Source organism: Acartia tonsa, chromosome 11, assembly GCF_053477335.1.
Source record: "Acartia tonsa isolate MP-2025a chromosome 11, ASM5347733v1, whole genome shotgun sequence".
Taxonomy (NCBI): Eukaryota; Metazoa; Arthropoda; class Copepoda; order Calanoida; family Acartiidae; genus Acartia; species Acartia tonsa.
Window position 1 is genome coordinate 19,190,384 of NC_137270.1, and position 15,579 is coordinate 19,205,962.

The 15,579-nt window shown below is 34.7% G+C and overlaps 1 protein-coding gene across 1 annotated transcript in view; it reads left to right on the top strand.

Moving 5' to 3' along the window:
- Window positions 1-15,579, top strand: part of LOC145332357 (uncharacterized) — a 39,570-nt gene that overhangs the window by 16,137 nt on the left and 7,854 nt on the right. The window contains exons 5-12 of the mRNA XM_080177358.1: window positions 1,946-2,010; window positions 3,196-3,288; window positions 4,007-4,103; window positions 4,722-4,795; window positions 5,185-5,272; window positions 8,019-8,082; window positions 13,488-13,527; window positions 13,788-13,864. Of these exons, the coding sequence (XP_080033484.1) occupies window positions 1,946-2,010; window positions 3,196-3,288; window positions 4,007-4,103; window positions 4,722-4,795; window positions 5,185-5,272; window positions 8,019-8,082; window positions 13,488-13,527; window positions 13,788-13,864 (598 nt within the window). The remainder of the gene's footprint in view (window positions 1-1,945; window positions 2,011-3,195; window positions 3,289-4,006; window positions 4,104-4,721; window positions 4,796-5,184; window positions 5,273-8,018; window positions 8,083-13,487; window positions 13,528-13,787; window positions 13,865-15,579) is intronic.

Consider the following 15,579-nt stretch of genomic DNA (forward strand, 5'->3'; position numbering starts at 1 on the left):
ACCATTGAGCTAAATAGGCCACTTGTACAAGAAAAAAAATTTAAGATAATACAAATTCATAGTAAATATTAAGTAAATTCTGAAAAATTTGTATCTTTTAAAAACAATAAAATTAGGCAAACGTCAGTAGGGCAGTTACCCTATAAATAGTATTCAATAATATTCATAAGTATCAACGTTCAAAAACGTATTGCTCCTGGTGAAATTCGAACTTATAACCCCGGCATAACAGTGTAGAAGAACCGTGCGCTAACTGATTGCGCTACTGGAGCTCTTACATTACAGGTTCAAACTTTTTGTAGTTGTTCGAGATGGTAGTTTCTATGTTGTAATTTTAAAAAAAACTTAAGATAAAATTTTTATAAAAGAATATAAAAAAATTTAAAAGTATAACATTTAAAAAAATTATTTTTGGGCGATGGAAATGTCTGACCCCCACCCCAAAATTAGCTCAAAACCATCCAATGTCAATATATATATAACTAGCGGCTACGCCCCTAGAGGCCTCTAGGGGGCACTTGAGGAAGAGAGAGAGTCAAATTTAATAACCCAATTTCTTATTTTAAATTTTTAAAGAAAAGTAAACAAAAAATTTTTTTTGGGGGGGGGAATTTTTTTTTTTAGGGGGGGGGGCCTCCCCCCTCATTTTTAATTTAAGTTTAAAAAATTTTAAAAATTTTTTCTTTATTTGAGGGGGGGGGATTTTTAATTTTTTGGGGGGGTTGGGGGTGTCCCACCCCCAAAAAAATAGTTATAAACCTTTCCAGGACCTATGAGAAGCTACCCTGTTAAGGAGAACCCCCGCGGCTGAATTGACGGCTGAGGCTTGTACTAATTTAGCGGCTGCGGCTGGGGCTTACAATATCTCAGCCGCGCGGCTGTGTCAAAGCTGCGGCTGAATTTAAAAAATTAAGCTGCGGCTGAGGCTGCGGCTTACAAATATCAAGCCGCGCGGCTGCGGCTGCGGCATAATCATAACTTTGCAGCTGCGGCTGAGGCTTTCTTGAAGCCGCGCGGCTGAGTGCGGCTGCGGCTTCAAATTATTAACAGCCGCGCGGCTGAGTGTGGCTGAGGCTTCCCCAACTATAAGCCGCGCGGCTGATTGCGGCTGAGGCTTAGAGGGGCGTTGGCTGAATGAGGCTTAGTGCGGCTGAGGCTTAATGTGGCTGAATTGGAGTTTTGTGGCTGAGGCTTACAGTGGCTGAGGCTTACAGTGGCTGAATGCGGCTGAGGCTTACAGTGGCTTATGTTTTCTTTAAGCCGCGCGGCTGCTAAATCTACAAAAATTAAACAAAATCATATGTTAATAACCCTCTTAAGATTTTATTTCATTTTTGTAAATTTTTTTATTCGATTTTGGAGGATTTTTCACAAAAATAATTTTGCCTCACCAGCGAGTTGCCAGCCTAACTTTTTTTTAAGAATCCAACTTTGTTTCAAGCTTTCAAATTGTAAACGAAATTTTTGGGCAATTAATTCTGATTCCGCAAAGCTTTCTACTAAGAAAATATACTGTTAACAGCTGACTTTTATGTATGTATGAAATGAAAAAAAACATGCCTTCGTAGGAAAATGTGTACATAATTTCAACCAATGAGATCCAATGTAAATTCCGATGCGATTCTCCTATTGGCTCAATCAGACATTCCCTCTCTTTCTTAGTACCTTTATTATTGTTTGTGAAACCATTTATCAACATTTTAGAGAACAAATTGTTTTCCAAATGAGAAAAGCAACACATTCTCTTTTTAGTAGCAAAGCTACTCTATAATATACTGTAAGTGAGTCTGTAACGGTATGAGGGAAATGTGATTTTCTCGGCTATTAAAATAAACTGTTGATTTTACATCTTATGTACACAGAAAACGACATGAAACAACCCCCCCCCCCCACTCCCCACCAACCGATAAGGGTTAAAAGTGATAAAAATATATATATTATTCAGGATTATACAGGACCAAGGCTATCAGAAAAACAGAGAATTGATGAACAATTTATCCAAGATCTTAGGTAACTCTTTAAACTAGCCTAAACCCATAACATAACTAATATAAGTATATTATATTTCAGCAAACCCCAGATCTACAGACAGATGGATAGATGGACAGGACAGACAAAGTCCGGATTATGTATGACTATTCGATGAATTGTTTAATTTAATACTCGTTTTTACATTTCCTTGATGTATTTTAATGCATTTATGACACTTAAAAGGTTTCTAAGTATATAAAAAAATGTAATATATTATATTATGTAAAAAAGGCGTTACTACAAAAGACCAACTCTACAAAAGACAAACGCCTACAAAAGACCAACTCTACAAAAGACCAACGCCTAAAAAAGACCAACACCTATATATTGTTATTTATTAAATATATAACATTAAATTTAGTAATAATGTATTACATAATCAATACATGGCCGCAGCGCTCGGCCCCCTGGCCTGCCTAGCCGCGGGCGCTCGACCCCCTTGCCTATAACCTAACCTAACCTAACCTAAATATTGTAAAAAATATTAAAAATTTGAAAAAAATCTACCAACCACTTTTTTAAAAATCCACGATATTCTAAACTATAAATAAATTAATGTACATTAAATATTCATACATATAGGTTAGGTTAGGTTATAGGCAAGGGGGCCGAGCGCCCGCGGCTAGGCAGGCTAGGGGGCCGAGCTCTGCGGCTATGAACTTCTAGCATTACGATTTTTTGAATGTTGGTCTTTTGTAGGCGTTGGTCTTTTGTAGAGTTGGTCTTTTGTAGGCGTTGGTCTTTTGTAGAGTTGGTCTTTTGTAGGCGTTGGTCTTTTGTAGAACCGTCTAGTTGGTCTTTTGTAGAGTTGGTCTTTTGTAGCAACGCCGTAAAAAATAATCTTTAATACTTTTGTACTTTAATAGTTATTTCTTTAATCGTATTATAAACCGCTTTCCGCGGATATAGAATGTACAATTATTAGATTAAAACCGGTTTTTTTAGCCCTGTGATGCCGAAGGCACTGGCTAAAAAAATGGTTTTAATCTTATGATTGTACATTTCTATATTCGTAGAAAGCGGTTTAAAATACGATGCTAGACATAGTTTTTTCGTATTGATGAGAACCGGTTCCTGTCCACCGGATTCGAATGAATACGAGAAAATAAATTAAATTTTAAATTTCTAACAAACAGTTTTACATAAAATAAATGTATATTTTAGAACTTATTACTCCTTGGGAGGTATCCTCCCACCCCAAATAATCTACCGGGTCCTGCAGCAGACTGAACAATGCCTCAGAGCTTCGCCATGCAGGTTAGAATACTATTTAAGTAGCGCAGCTACTCTATAATTAAAAGTCATTCTATGTGCTTGTCTGTTTGGATTACATAAAAATTTCTGATTTTTTTTGTTTGCAACATATATTCAAACCTTCGACCTTGGCTCAACAAGTAGCGCATCCGCTCGTCGACGGGGAGATGATACGTCTAAGAATGTGTCATAACTAAAGATGTAAAAATAGTTTTGACTGCTGCTATGTCAGGTGTACGACATTAATAGTTTGAGACGGGGGAGTGCCTTTGCCCAAATCAGGCGCAACTCATTACAATGTACAGTTAGGACTTTCAGACAAAGGTCTGTTTGGTATTACCAAAGCTAAACCTTTAGATATTTGGTTAGAAAAAAGAGATATTTAGCTCCCCTTAGTTATTATTGGTTGTTAGACCGTTAGAGTGTCTTGGACATCACCCTCGCCCGTACGAGGCAAACATATTTATATTTGTAAATTCATTCTAATTTCTTGTGATTTAAAAATACAAAGTTAATAGTAGCTTTCACAATATTTTGTAAAGTTGTGAGTAAGATTCCAGTCAAAGGCGCTTATTAAGTCTAACTGTTCTAAATTTTGACCAAACGCATAGCATAATTAAATGCATATTTAAAAACAGTTTGGCCTAATAAGCGCCTTTGACTGGAATCTTACTCACAACTTTACGCAATATTGTGAAAGCTACTATTCCCTTTATTTCAGTTTAGTTGAAGTTGACTTGGATGACGAAGAAAGTATTCACGTATGCGGAGATATACACGGTCAATTCAAAGATCTACTCAATATTTTCTTTTTGAAGGTAAAGCTTATGAATTCTTGAACAAATCTACGACGAAAAAAGAAAAAATTATGCATGACTTTAATCATTGGTATCTACAGGGATCTAAAGGGATAAGACAATGACCGATAAATTGATGTACATCTCTAATGATGATATACAAAATTACCCCTTCTGTACATTCAGTTAGTGATTAAAACGTTTGGACAAGTCCCCAAATTTGTTAAGCCAGCGAATAAGAAAACGTAATTTTAAAACTTTGGGGACTTGTGTAATAAACAGCCCAATGTCTTTTCCCCCCTCTTTGGGTATTTATGTGTATTGAAAATATTATCGAATATTGATTGGATGGTACAACTATATAGCAGAATATAAACATCGTGTTTAATCGTGATCTACATATAACAAGTAATTTTGTTTTCAAAACTTGGGGTATACATCAATTTATCCTTCATTGTTTTACCTTTCAAAATAGTTATTTATCGTATAATAGACAGCTTTGGCCCCTCCTCAGGTCTTATAAAATTTGTTTCAATCTTTTCATTTTACATTTTAATATTCATAGAAAATTGTCTATTCCACGATGCCATACTGGAAATAGAAAAAAACCATAATTTAGTGTTATTTTTTTTATTTTAGGGAGAGCCGGGAAAGTCAATATATCTTTTCAATGGTGATATAGTAGATAGAGGACCTGCCTCTATACCCTGTATGTAAGTAGTTTTAATAAGAAGAATAATTATCTTTATAAGTAGCATGTGAACCAAATCGGTTCAGCGGTTAAAGAGATCCTTTGATAAACAGACAGACAGAGAGATATCCTATTATTTTGTATTGAGGATATGATATAAATAAATTTGGGTATTTTCAATGCGTTGTTGAGGTATAAAAATAGATTTTTGCTTTTTACCTGGATGACCTAGCCAGATTTTCTGGCATCCTATACCCGCCAGGGTGATGATATTCAAAAACTAACATATACTCCACTAAGTCAATTAATTAGCTGTAGCCTACGATCCTTTACACAGAAGCATGGACAATTGAAAGAAGAAGTATTTTCCATCCAAACCTTGAAGTTTGAACTTAATTATATTCTATTTAGTGTGTTGATATTCGCCCTGAAGTGTTTGTATCCCAAAAGAATATTTATAAACCGTGGAAACCATGAGGCTTGCGGCATGAATTTAAAGGTAATCGTTTTCTATTATGATAATCTATAATATTGTCTGATGTTGATTTTATCATTGATAAACTTTTGTCGTATTAGGTCTTTTGTAGGATATATGTCTTTTGTAATTAGGTCTTTTGTAGGATATATGTCTTTTGTAATTAGGTCTTTTGTAGGATATATGTCTTTTGTAATTAGGTCTTTTGTAGGATATATGTCTTTTGTAATTAGGTCTTTTGTAGGATATATGTCTTTTGTAATTAGGTCTTTTGTAGGATATATGTCTTTTGTAATTAGGTCTTTTGTAAGATTAGGTCTAATGTCATCTAGGCCCTCTGTAATAGGGCATTTTGTCGAATTAGATATCTTCAAGGTTTTTAAAAAAAATATGTAATATTTAGTTCACACTTTTAGCCTAAAGAGTATGAAAACGATAAAATAAAGTGTGTGACAATTAATAAATTATTAATTGAATGTTGCACCAGATTTCCACCATGTATTCTAATAAAGTGATTCTCTCGACTGGCTAAAATATCGATATAACACCCCTGCTCCCCCCCCCCTCTATCCACCCCATTTACCCCCTCCCCTCTCCGCCTACTGTTTTAACGAACTGACCAATAAATTAGGACCATTGTAGCAACCTAATTGACGACAAATTTTCCCGTGTCAATATAACCACATGAAAATCCTATTGTACTAAGCTTTTTTGTTTGTAGCGAAGGATCTCGCTAACCACTGAAACGATATGGTTCTCCTGTAGAGGGAAGCTTCTTATAGGCCCTGAGTTGGTTTTAGGCTATTTATTTTTTATGAATAAGTCTGGGTATGGTTTTATGCTATTTTTCTGCCCTTCCATATCTATTTGTATTTGAGCCCCTAGATGCTAGGGGCGCAGCCGCTAGTGATAAAATAAAGTGTGTGACAAAGAATCTTTCTTTTCAAGTTATGAAACTTTTCAGGGATGCGAGGAACCATGCTGGATTTATAAATTTACAACCTTTCTTTTCCCTTCAAGTTTCCAAACGACCTTCCAATTATTTTAAGCACAATTGCCTCTTATTTAGATTGAAATTATTAAATTAAATTATTTGGACCGCCCTCTTCTTTTTTGGGGGGGAGGGGGGAGCATTTTTTCGTCAAATTCTCTATCACTTAATCTGTGGAAACTTTTTCATATGGAAAACTAAAAACTATCTCTTTTCATCATCATGTATGTAAAAAAGATATGTTCTTACAAAATAACCTATCAAAGTGGAGAGTTTTCGGTGTTAGGCCGAGAATTGATTTATCACCTTTTTTTACGCTACACTCGGGGTTTTAAGAATAAATGTATTAATATAATATCCAAACTATCTGGCCCAATTAGTGGGGACCCTATTTCGTATGCTAGGAAATTGCTTTCTGTTCTTTCTTAGGCACTTGGCTGAGTTTATATTTCCGACGCATTTAGCTGATTTCAAAGACGCAACACAAAATCTGGACAGGGTCCCCTTTACTGCAGGCATAATTACATATAGCTCATGCCCCCTCTATTACTTTATTTTAATGTTTAAAATGTTACTCACATGTATGCACATATATTGGGACACAGTGTGAGAGGAATATGAAATCTAGGTTACAGTTACAGTTGTCAATTTAGGTTGATAATATGGGCCACATTTATTGACCAGTACGTTCATTCAGTAAGAGAGGAGGGGATGAGGTAAAGATGTTTGATGGGGGTTCGATTTATTGTGATTTTTCTTGGGAGGGTGGTGGTACCCTCCCCCCAAACAGCTATAAACCATCCCTGGATCTACGAGAAGCTACCCTGCAAAGCAGAACCCGATAGGTTCAGCGGTTAGCGAGATCCAGACAAACAGATATCCTGTTACTTTATTATAAGGATATGAAAGTCTGGTGCAACATCCAAGTAATAATATATCTATTATTACAGACCTACTTACAAACTAACTTTTTACATACTTTCGTACCATCTCTATTAGTGTATTTTTTTAGCTTACCTTCTTTATATATTTTTTTCCAACCTATACATATCGTTAAAGTGTTATCTAAATTTTTATTATCATGTCCATTCTTTCTTCAATCTTTAATCTAGTTTTACATTTTAAATTTTTTTTTCTAAATAGCTTTTTCACTTTTTTTTGCTTTAGAAAGACACATTCTTTGTAAGGCTAAAAGCATTAGAAAATGATTTCCAGTCGTTTAATGCAGTGATTGAATGTCCATCTTTCAAAGTAGTAGAATGTATATGTGCCTGTCTTAATGATTTTTTTTGAACTATTGTCAATTTTCTTCCTATTTGCTATGAAATACGTTTTATCCTTGCTCTTTTTCACTTCATATGCAGTAAAAAAAACTTTTTTTTTCAATCTGTGTAAAGTTTGAAGAAGCTTAATACTATACCTCCTATAATATAAAGTATTAAGGTTTTTTTTTGTCAGAAGCGAAAGATCTCAGTAAATGCTGGTCCGAATAGGTTGTAAACTGCGAGGATTGTTTTTTTAAAAAGATCTTATGTGGTCTATATGCAAGAGGGAAACCGTTGGATATTAATAATTTATCTTGTTACAGGATTGCCCAGAGGGCGTGGACCCTCTCTCAATTTCTATTTGGTCTTTGAAATCTGAAAATAGCTTCGGAAATATAAATACAGCTGATCTCCTACAAAAGAACAGAAAGCAATTTGCTAGCCGACGAAAAGGGTTTCCACCAGGTGGTTGTCTGGATTATCCATCTATACTTTTATACATTTATTGTTACAGGATGGATTCTATGCCGAGGTTATGGAAGCTTACAATGATGCTTTCTTATTCACTTACTTTCAAGGTATTTTTTTTAAAAGCGAAGCTTTTCTATAATTAGGGTCGGCCCGTCCGTACGTCCGTCCGTAACGGATAGCTTTTTTCGTTAATTTAGACATGTTAGAATTGTCCTATCGATTTCAAATTTTGCATGGTGATTCCTTTAGTAGTTAGGTACGATTTAGAAAGCGTAGCAACTCTATAATCATTACCAAAATGTCCGTACGTCCATTTAAAACATGTTGATTTTGTTACATTTTTAACAACAAATTTGTATGTGACCTAATTATTTGATTGGTCTGATTTTTGGTATACTGATTCCTGGGAAACCAAAGTACAATATTATAAGCGAAGCAACTCTATAATCAAGTCCTAAAATGTAAGTATGTCCATAATCATTATCCTGTATCAAGCAGTTTTTCAACAAATTTACTTACAATTTTGCTTTCACTCTTATACATTCGCATTCTGATTATTCAGTTCTGACATTACACAAGTGTTAATGTCCGTTTGTCCTACCGTTTCAGAGCTTCGCTTTTATGGATGTTGTCATCCTTGTTATTCATAGAGGCATATAGCTTTTGTATTTTCCGCTAATAACTTTCAAAATGTTTTTATTAATCATTTGTTTGTCACGCTTCTTTCTGATCTTTCTGACCAAATGTTAAAAAGAAGCACTAGAAAATAACGTCTAATCGTTCTATGCAGTTATTAGACGTTTATCTGCAAGAGTGTTGGATGTAGGTATGTCTATGGACACTTTAAAGAATTTATTTTTTTTGTTAGCTTTATAATTTGTAAATAATGATTAACTTTATTCTTTCTGATTTTAATTCTTATCCACTGGTTTTATCGTCCCTGTTTTCCTTATTATAGTCTGTCTGTGTGGGTTTCTGCACCGAAGATCTCGTTAACCGGTTAACCGATACTGTTCTTCTTTACACTGTAGCATCCCATTTCTCCTTAAATAAATATATCCCCCTAGAAAAAATAAAATGTGGGGTTGGGGTTGACTCAAATCTCCCCCCCCCCCCTCCTTTTTAGGTGTCCCTAGAGGCCTAGCTGCTAGTATTATATAGTGCATTAACATAATGAATATTCACATTTTCTTGTTGTCATCCTTGTTGTTTTTTTATTGTGTTTTGTATTTATTTTCTGGAACAAGATTTGATTACATTTGTATTGATATGTTATATAGAAAAAGCATATAATATAACATACTTTTCAGTATATATAAATACAGGGTGTCTTCTTTTTATTTTTTGAATTAATCAAAAAAAATGCATATGTCGATTAAGCCACAAAACCTTACTTACCATACCTGTATATTTTATATTTTTAAATTTTAGAAACTTTTTTCTTTTAAAAACTAGGATCTACTGCAGTTCACGGTAAAATATTGCTGGTAAGCAATATTTCCAAAAATCTATGAATTTTAAAGGCTGCTAGCTGCCAAACGGCTGAACGTACAGATCATGGCCGCACACTGTTTTAAGCGGCATAAGAAAGCCTACAAATAATCTGGAATAGCCATAAATCAATAATGCATAACTATCTCGCAGTGCAGAGAAATGAGCGAAAAAGACCTATTTTACGCGTTTTTTCTTCAGTGAGGCTTTCCCTGTGCATAATTGGATCTTGGCTATTCCAGATTATTTGTAGGCCTTCTTATGCCGCTTAAAATGGTGTGCGGGTATGATCTGTACGTTCAGCCGTTTGGCAGCTAGCAGCCTTTAAAATTAATAGATTTTTGGAAATATTGCTTACCAGCAATATTTTACCGTGAACTGCAGTAGATCCAAAAACTATGGGTACTTTAATTGGTTGATTCCAAACTAGAAGGGCTAATTTGTTTATCATAATAAAGGTGTTAATCAAGTTATCCTGTTGTCTTAAATCCAATTTTTCTGAAAATCCTGTTCGCGTAGACAATAAAGAAAAGATATACCAGTATGGCTTCTAAACCGATTAATATCCGCAGGATTAGTACCGGTTCTGAGTCATACTAAAAAATCCTGAATCGTAACATATTACAAACAATTTTCTACGAATAATAAAATGAAAATAATTAATACTAGTTTTGTTGGCAATGGCATTCGGTTCCTTAGGGTTAACAAAACTGGAATTAATCTTATAATTTTTTCTTTTGCTATCCGCGGGAAGCTGTCTCTAATACGATACGAACCTAGGTTGGTTTTTCCCTGATTATTTCTTGTAGACTGTCAATCAAACCAAATATACTTAAAGGGAGTGTGAACGTAAAAATTTCTCATCTGATTATCAAATCTTAACATTTTCTAAGCACATTTCACTACACTGATCAACCAAAAACGTCCTATTAACAAAAAATTTTGCCCTTATCTTGGACATAGTAAAAATCGGCAGAAAAAAGCCGTTTTTTAGGAAACGAGAGACAGATTTGCACTATATTTGAGATTATATGAATTGATGTTAAGGTTTGATAATCTGATGAGAAATTTTCTCGTTCACAGTCCCTTTAACAACATTATTCTGTCTGAATCAGGAATCTTAACCCTTACAGCTCGGGCCCCAATTCCCACCTTAATAGATCGGGGGGGGGGGGGGGGGGGGGGCTCCAAGAGCCCCCCCTCTATCTCGGCTCCTGTTACAGATAAAGACGTAAAATTTTTTTCTGGTGGTTCATGTGTTTTTTTAGAGAAAATTATTTTTTCTAGTCATAGCAGCCAGGCCGCTCCTTAGCCGCTTTTAGCGGCCAGCCGCTAAATTTTAAAACAGCTGTAGAGCGGCCAATTTTGCAGCTAGGATGACCAAATTTTAGGACGAACTTTTATTTTTCATAACAAAAAAATTACTTTTTCTGATCATCGCCAAAAAAACGGCAAATAACGGAAACCGCCATTTTCGGCGGTTACGGCGGTAAAACGGCGGTTGGCGGCGCCGATTAATATTTTTATCTGTTTGATGTTGCTCAAGGATTTACCAAAAAAATTTATAGGACTCTAGCTGTAATAGAAGCCACGATATTCATGATATATGTCTGTAGTAAAAGCCGGACAAAAATCGGTCATAAAGTCGGTCAGGGAGCGGTCAAACGGTCATAACACATTTTTTCTTAGAAGGTCATTGATATCTAAGTATTCACCAAAAAAAATTTAGGTTTCTCCTTATACACAAAAGTCATAATGTAGAAATTAAGATTTTTTAAGAATTTTTTTAGAATTTTGGTGCTACCCAACCGACTTTGACCGGACACCACGACCGACACAGACCAGATATCCTAATAAAATCAACTCTTGCCGACGTATAATTACTAAACTTAAAAAGTCATGAAGTCACAGCACTCCATCTTACCTACAAAAAAAATGAGATTGAAAAAACTAGAGGGGGGGGCTCTTGGAGCCCCCCCCCCCCGATCTGTAAGGGTTAAGGGATAAGATACTGGACAATGTGTACATTTTCAATTATAATAAACAAAGACCAGGAATAAGGTATAACCACTGGCAAAATAAATCTAAAATAATATTTGGGGGGCAAATGGAGAGGTCGTCAATTTTACGATGTGTTGCCCCCCAACGACAGCTGAAAAACACTTATAAGTTTCGTGATTTTTCCCCGAATTAATGTCATTGTTGGTATAAGCTGAAAAAGACCCTCTTTTTATAGATTACAATTATGCATTAAAAAGTTTAACACGAAATTTCCTAAAGTTTTTCAGCAAACTAATTAGAGATCATTTTTTAAAAGTATTTGGTGCTAGAGGTCTCTATTAGCACTTTAATTTTAAAACATTTTTAAAATTTTCGATGTTTTGTGATTTCTCTTGGGATGGTGGTGGTACCCTCCCCCCAAATAGTTATAAATCTTGGGACCTATGAGAAGCTACCCTGCAAAGAAGAACCCGATCAGTTTAGCGGATAGCTAGATTCTTAGGTACATACAACCAGACAGATCAACAAACAGACATCCTGTTACTTTATTAAAAAGGATAGTCAAATGTCCCTATCCTCCCTAGTCTGAATTGACTAGATTGTATCCTATAAGGAAAAACGTTTTGGCAGCTAAAATATATTTAAACAAAAAAATTTTCTCAATGTCTAAAGTGTGTACTAAAATCATGTCTTCCTTTGTGATGGATTAATTATTAGTAGAATCTTACACCAGATTTTCATGTATTCTAATGATGTGAAACTTTTAGTTGACTAAAATAACAATCTACCAAAAGGAAATTTTTAATAATAATTAGAATATTTTTTATCCCAATTTAAGCATGTAACAAAGATGAATAAGTACTTTCCAATGCAGCGACAAAACATTTATCACAGCGCTCGGCAGCCGCAATATTATATTCATCTGCGGCCTTCCTCAGCAAAAACAGCTAGCTGCACACCAAAAATTAAACACTTAGCAATGCGTTTTTAAGTTGAAATTTATGTCTTTTTGGTTGAAGCGTTCGGCTGTTAAAAGCTTCACTACTTAAGGATGGATTTATTTTGAAATTTTGCGGTTGCCAATACGTGCAAAATATGCAATTTGTATTTTGTATGTGCATACAGGGACATTGGACTGGCAATTTTATTTGTATTAAAAGTTTTATAAACATATTCATTCATACCTTTGCGTAAAAACATTATGTACTTTGAATGGATATTGATTGGTTGGTTTGTTTAAACTATAGCAGTGTCCTAAGTTTTTAGCCATTAATTATAATCTACAGTTGTAGATAATATGTATACTATAATAATGGATAAAAATATTTTATCGTCAATTGACCTATCCCTTAAGCTCTATTCATGAAATATGTGTGTGGACGTTTTCCACTAAACAAAACATCAACATTGAAAAATGCATATATAGACAAAATCATTTAAAACAAGGATAATATAAGGAAATGGATATGTTATTACGTGGGTGTGCAACAGACATCATTGCGGAGCCGTTTGATTTTGGTGCGGCTCCGGCTCCGACCTAAAATCAAGAAAAAACTCGACATATTTTTTTCCCACGTCTATTTTTGACTTTTGAAGGTTTTAAAAGTTCAATTTTTGATAAAAATGGACTTGAAAAACTAAATAGGGGCATTTGCACATGACAAATCAGAGTTACCAAATTATAATTTATAAAAATCCTCTTTGTTTGTCTAGTCCGAAGCCGGGGCCGTTTTTTAACGAAAATTACGGCTCTGGCACCAGCTCTAGCAAAATATGGCGGCTCCACGGCTCCCGGCTCCGCAACACTGGCCAACAAATAGCATGTACTCTGATAAAGTAGTGCTCGCATCTGACTAACGTTACCCATCGTTTTACCACATCCCCTCCTCTCCTACTTGATTTATAAAGTGACCAATAAATGAGGTTCATTTTCCCTGTTAATAAGGGGTGATGTTTCTGTGCTTAACCAGGCACTTTCAGGGAAAACGCATTGAAATTACATAAAATTTATTTATTTTAGAAATATTCAGCTGGCTGCCATCATCAACACTTGTTAAAAAGTAAGTTTATATTATTTTCAATATTTTTATATTCATTGGCCCTTTAAATAATTGGATATCTTTTTTAAATATTTGACCGTTTCCATCGCATTTAGAATTATAGTGGGAGGGGTGAGGGGGGGGGGGGAATCGGAAAGAACTGAAAAAAATTTGAAAAATTATTTTTTATGAACTAATACATACAATCAGTTTCCAAGAAGAAGGGGTAATTTTGTTTATCTTTTAGCATTGACTTATCCCTTAAATTTCCTGATTTTTAGTAAAATTCTGGTGGTACACGGAGGTCTGTCCAGTGTAACCAACTTTGATCTGGATGACATCAGAGGACTTCCTATTGGTAAGTCATTACTTGCGGTTTCCCTTAAAGTTTCTTGTGGGAGGAAAATACATTTCATGGGGTTGGTGTAATTAAATAGTAGTTGTAATCTTTTTTTTAAATTTCAACTGGAACAAAACCGGTTTGACGCACAAAAAAATTTACTTCACATGAAATGTAGCCAATTAAATTTGCAAAAGAAAAGTATTTGATAATCATCTTGATTGGAGGACTCCTTTCCCTCCAAAATATACGTTGAAACCTCTTGAACGGCAAAATCGCCGAAAATCGCAGCAAATAACAGCCAAACAGTTTACCTGAGGCTCATAATGCATAAGTAAAGAAATTTCCGCCTCAAAAAGAACTTAATTGAACATAATTGAAGAAGTGTCCTAAGTCGCTAAATCGACTCCGTCATCCCCTAAAGGGGCAAAAAAAACGAAATTTTTAGAAAAATCGTAAAAAATTGTGCCTTTGGTGGTGCGTATCGTCCAAACGGTTTGCCCGTGGCGGATCATGCGTAAGTAAAGAAATGTCCGCCCCAAAAAGTTGTACAAACTTGCTTTTGTATGTCAATCCCAAAAAACAACTCACTGCATGAGTTTTGGCCAAAAAAACGAAAATCGCTACTTTGTACAGTTGATAACCATTAAATCCGGCTTTTAGTCGGCCGCCTGTTAAAAGCTTTCCGGCCAGCCGACAAGCTTTAATGATATATCCCTGGAACTGCCAGGGTATGTAGAATTTTGGTTAAGAAAAACATTTAGACCTTCTCATTGCAATTTTGTTGGATATGGCGTGTCTTAAAGGAAGCCTGCAAGAAATACCACGCTTTAACTGCTGAAAGACTGCCACAAGTAGACCAAATACCCCAAATTTGAAGCCTTCAGCTTCTATAACAAAAAAGTTCTAGGCATTTTAAAATGACATTTTATGTACAATGGAAATTTTGAAAGAATTGCAATGCTCATGTTGAAATATTTAAAATTAAACTATGTGGCCTAGAAACAAAATTATAAGCTTATTTTGTCATAAATTTAGGTTTCCAGTAACTAATTATATTTTTACAATAAAAATACCCATTTTTATAGTCAAAATCATTTTAAAAAATTAAGTTTTACTTGCGTTGTACCGAATGTACTGTAGCCAATCAGAAGGCTGAATCAGCTTAATAACCAATCACAGCTAAGCTTGTATTAGTTTACCCCTTTGTTTCCGCTATGATTTTTGTTTAAAAATGCAATTTCAATCGAATTTTTTTCATAGATTTTGACTATGAAATGTGGTGTTTTTATTGTAAAAATGTAATCAGTTACAGGCAATCTAAGTTTCTGACAAAGATAAGGTTATAATTTTATGTCTAGGCAACGTAATTTAATATTGTTTTTTCTTTTATGAGCATTGGAAATCTTTCAAAAATTCCATTGTACATAAAATGCTATTTTGAAATGCCTAGAACTTTTTTGTTATTGAAGCTGAAGGCTTATAATTTGGGGTATTGGGTCTTCTTGTGGCAGTCTTTCAGCAGTTAAAGCGTGTTATTTCTTGCAGGCGTCCTTTAAAGACCATAGTCAACCTAAATTCTGAAATGTATGTATAAATCCGTCAAATTTTTAGGATTTACCAACATTTTTCAAATTGACATAAGTTTGTCAATTTTCAACCTTTTTTCACATTTTAAGTTGCTAAAATTATCTTCATTACCTAAGGTTTTTGTTTTTTGAAAAATTATTAAT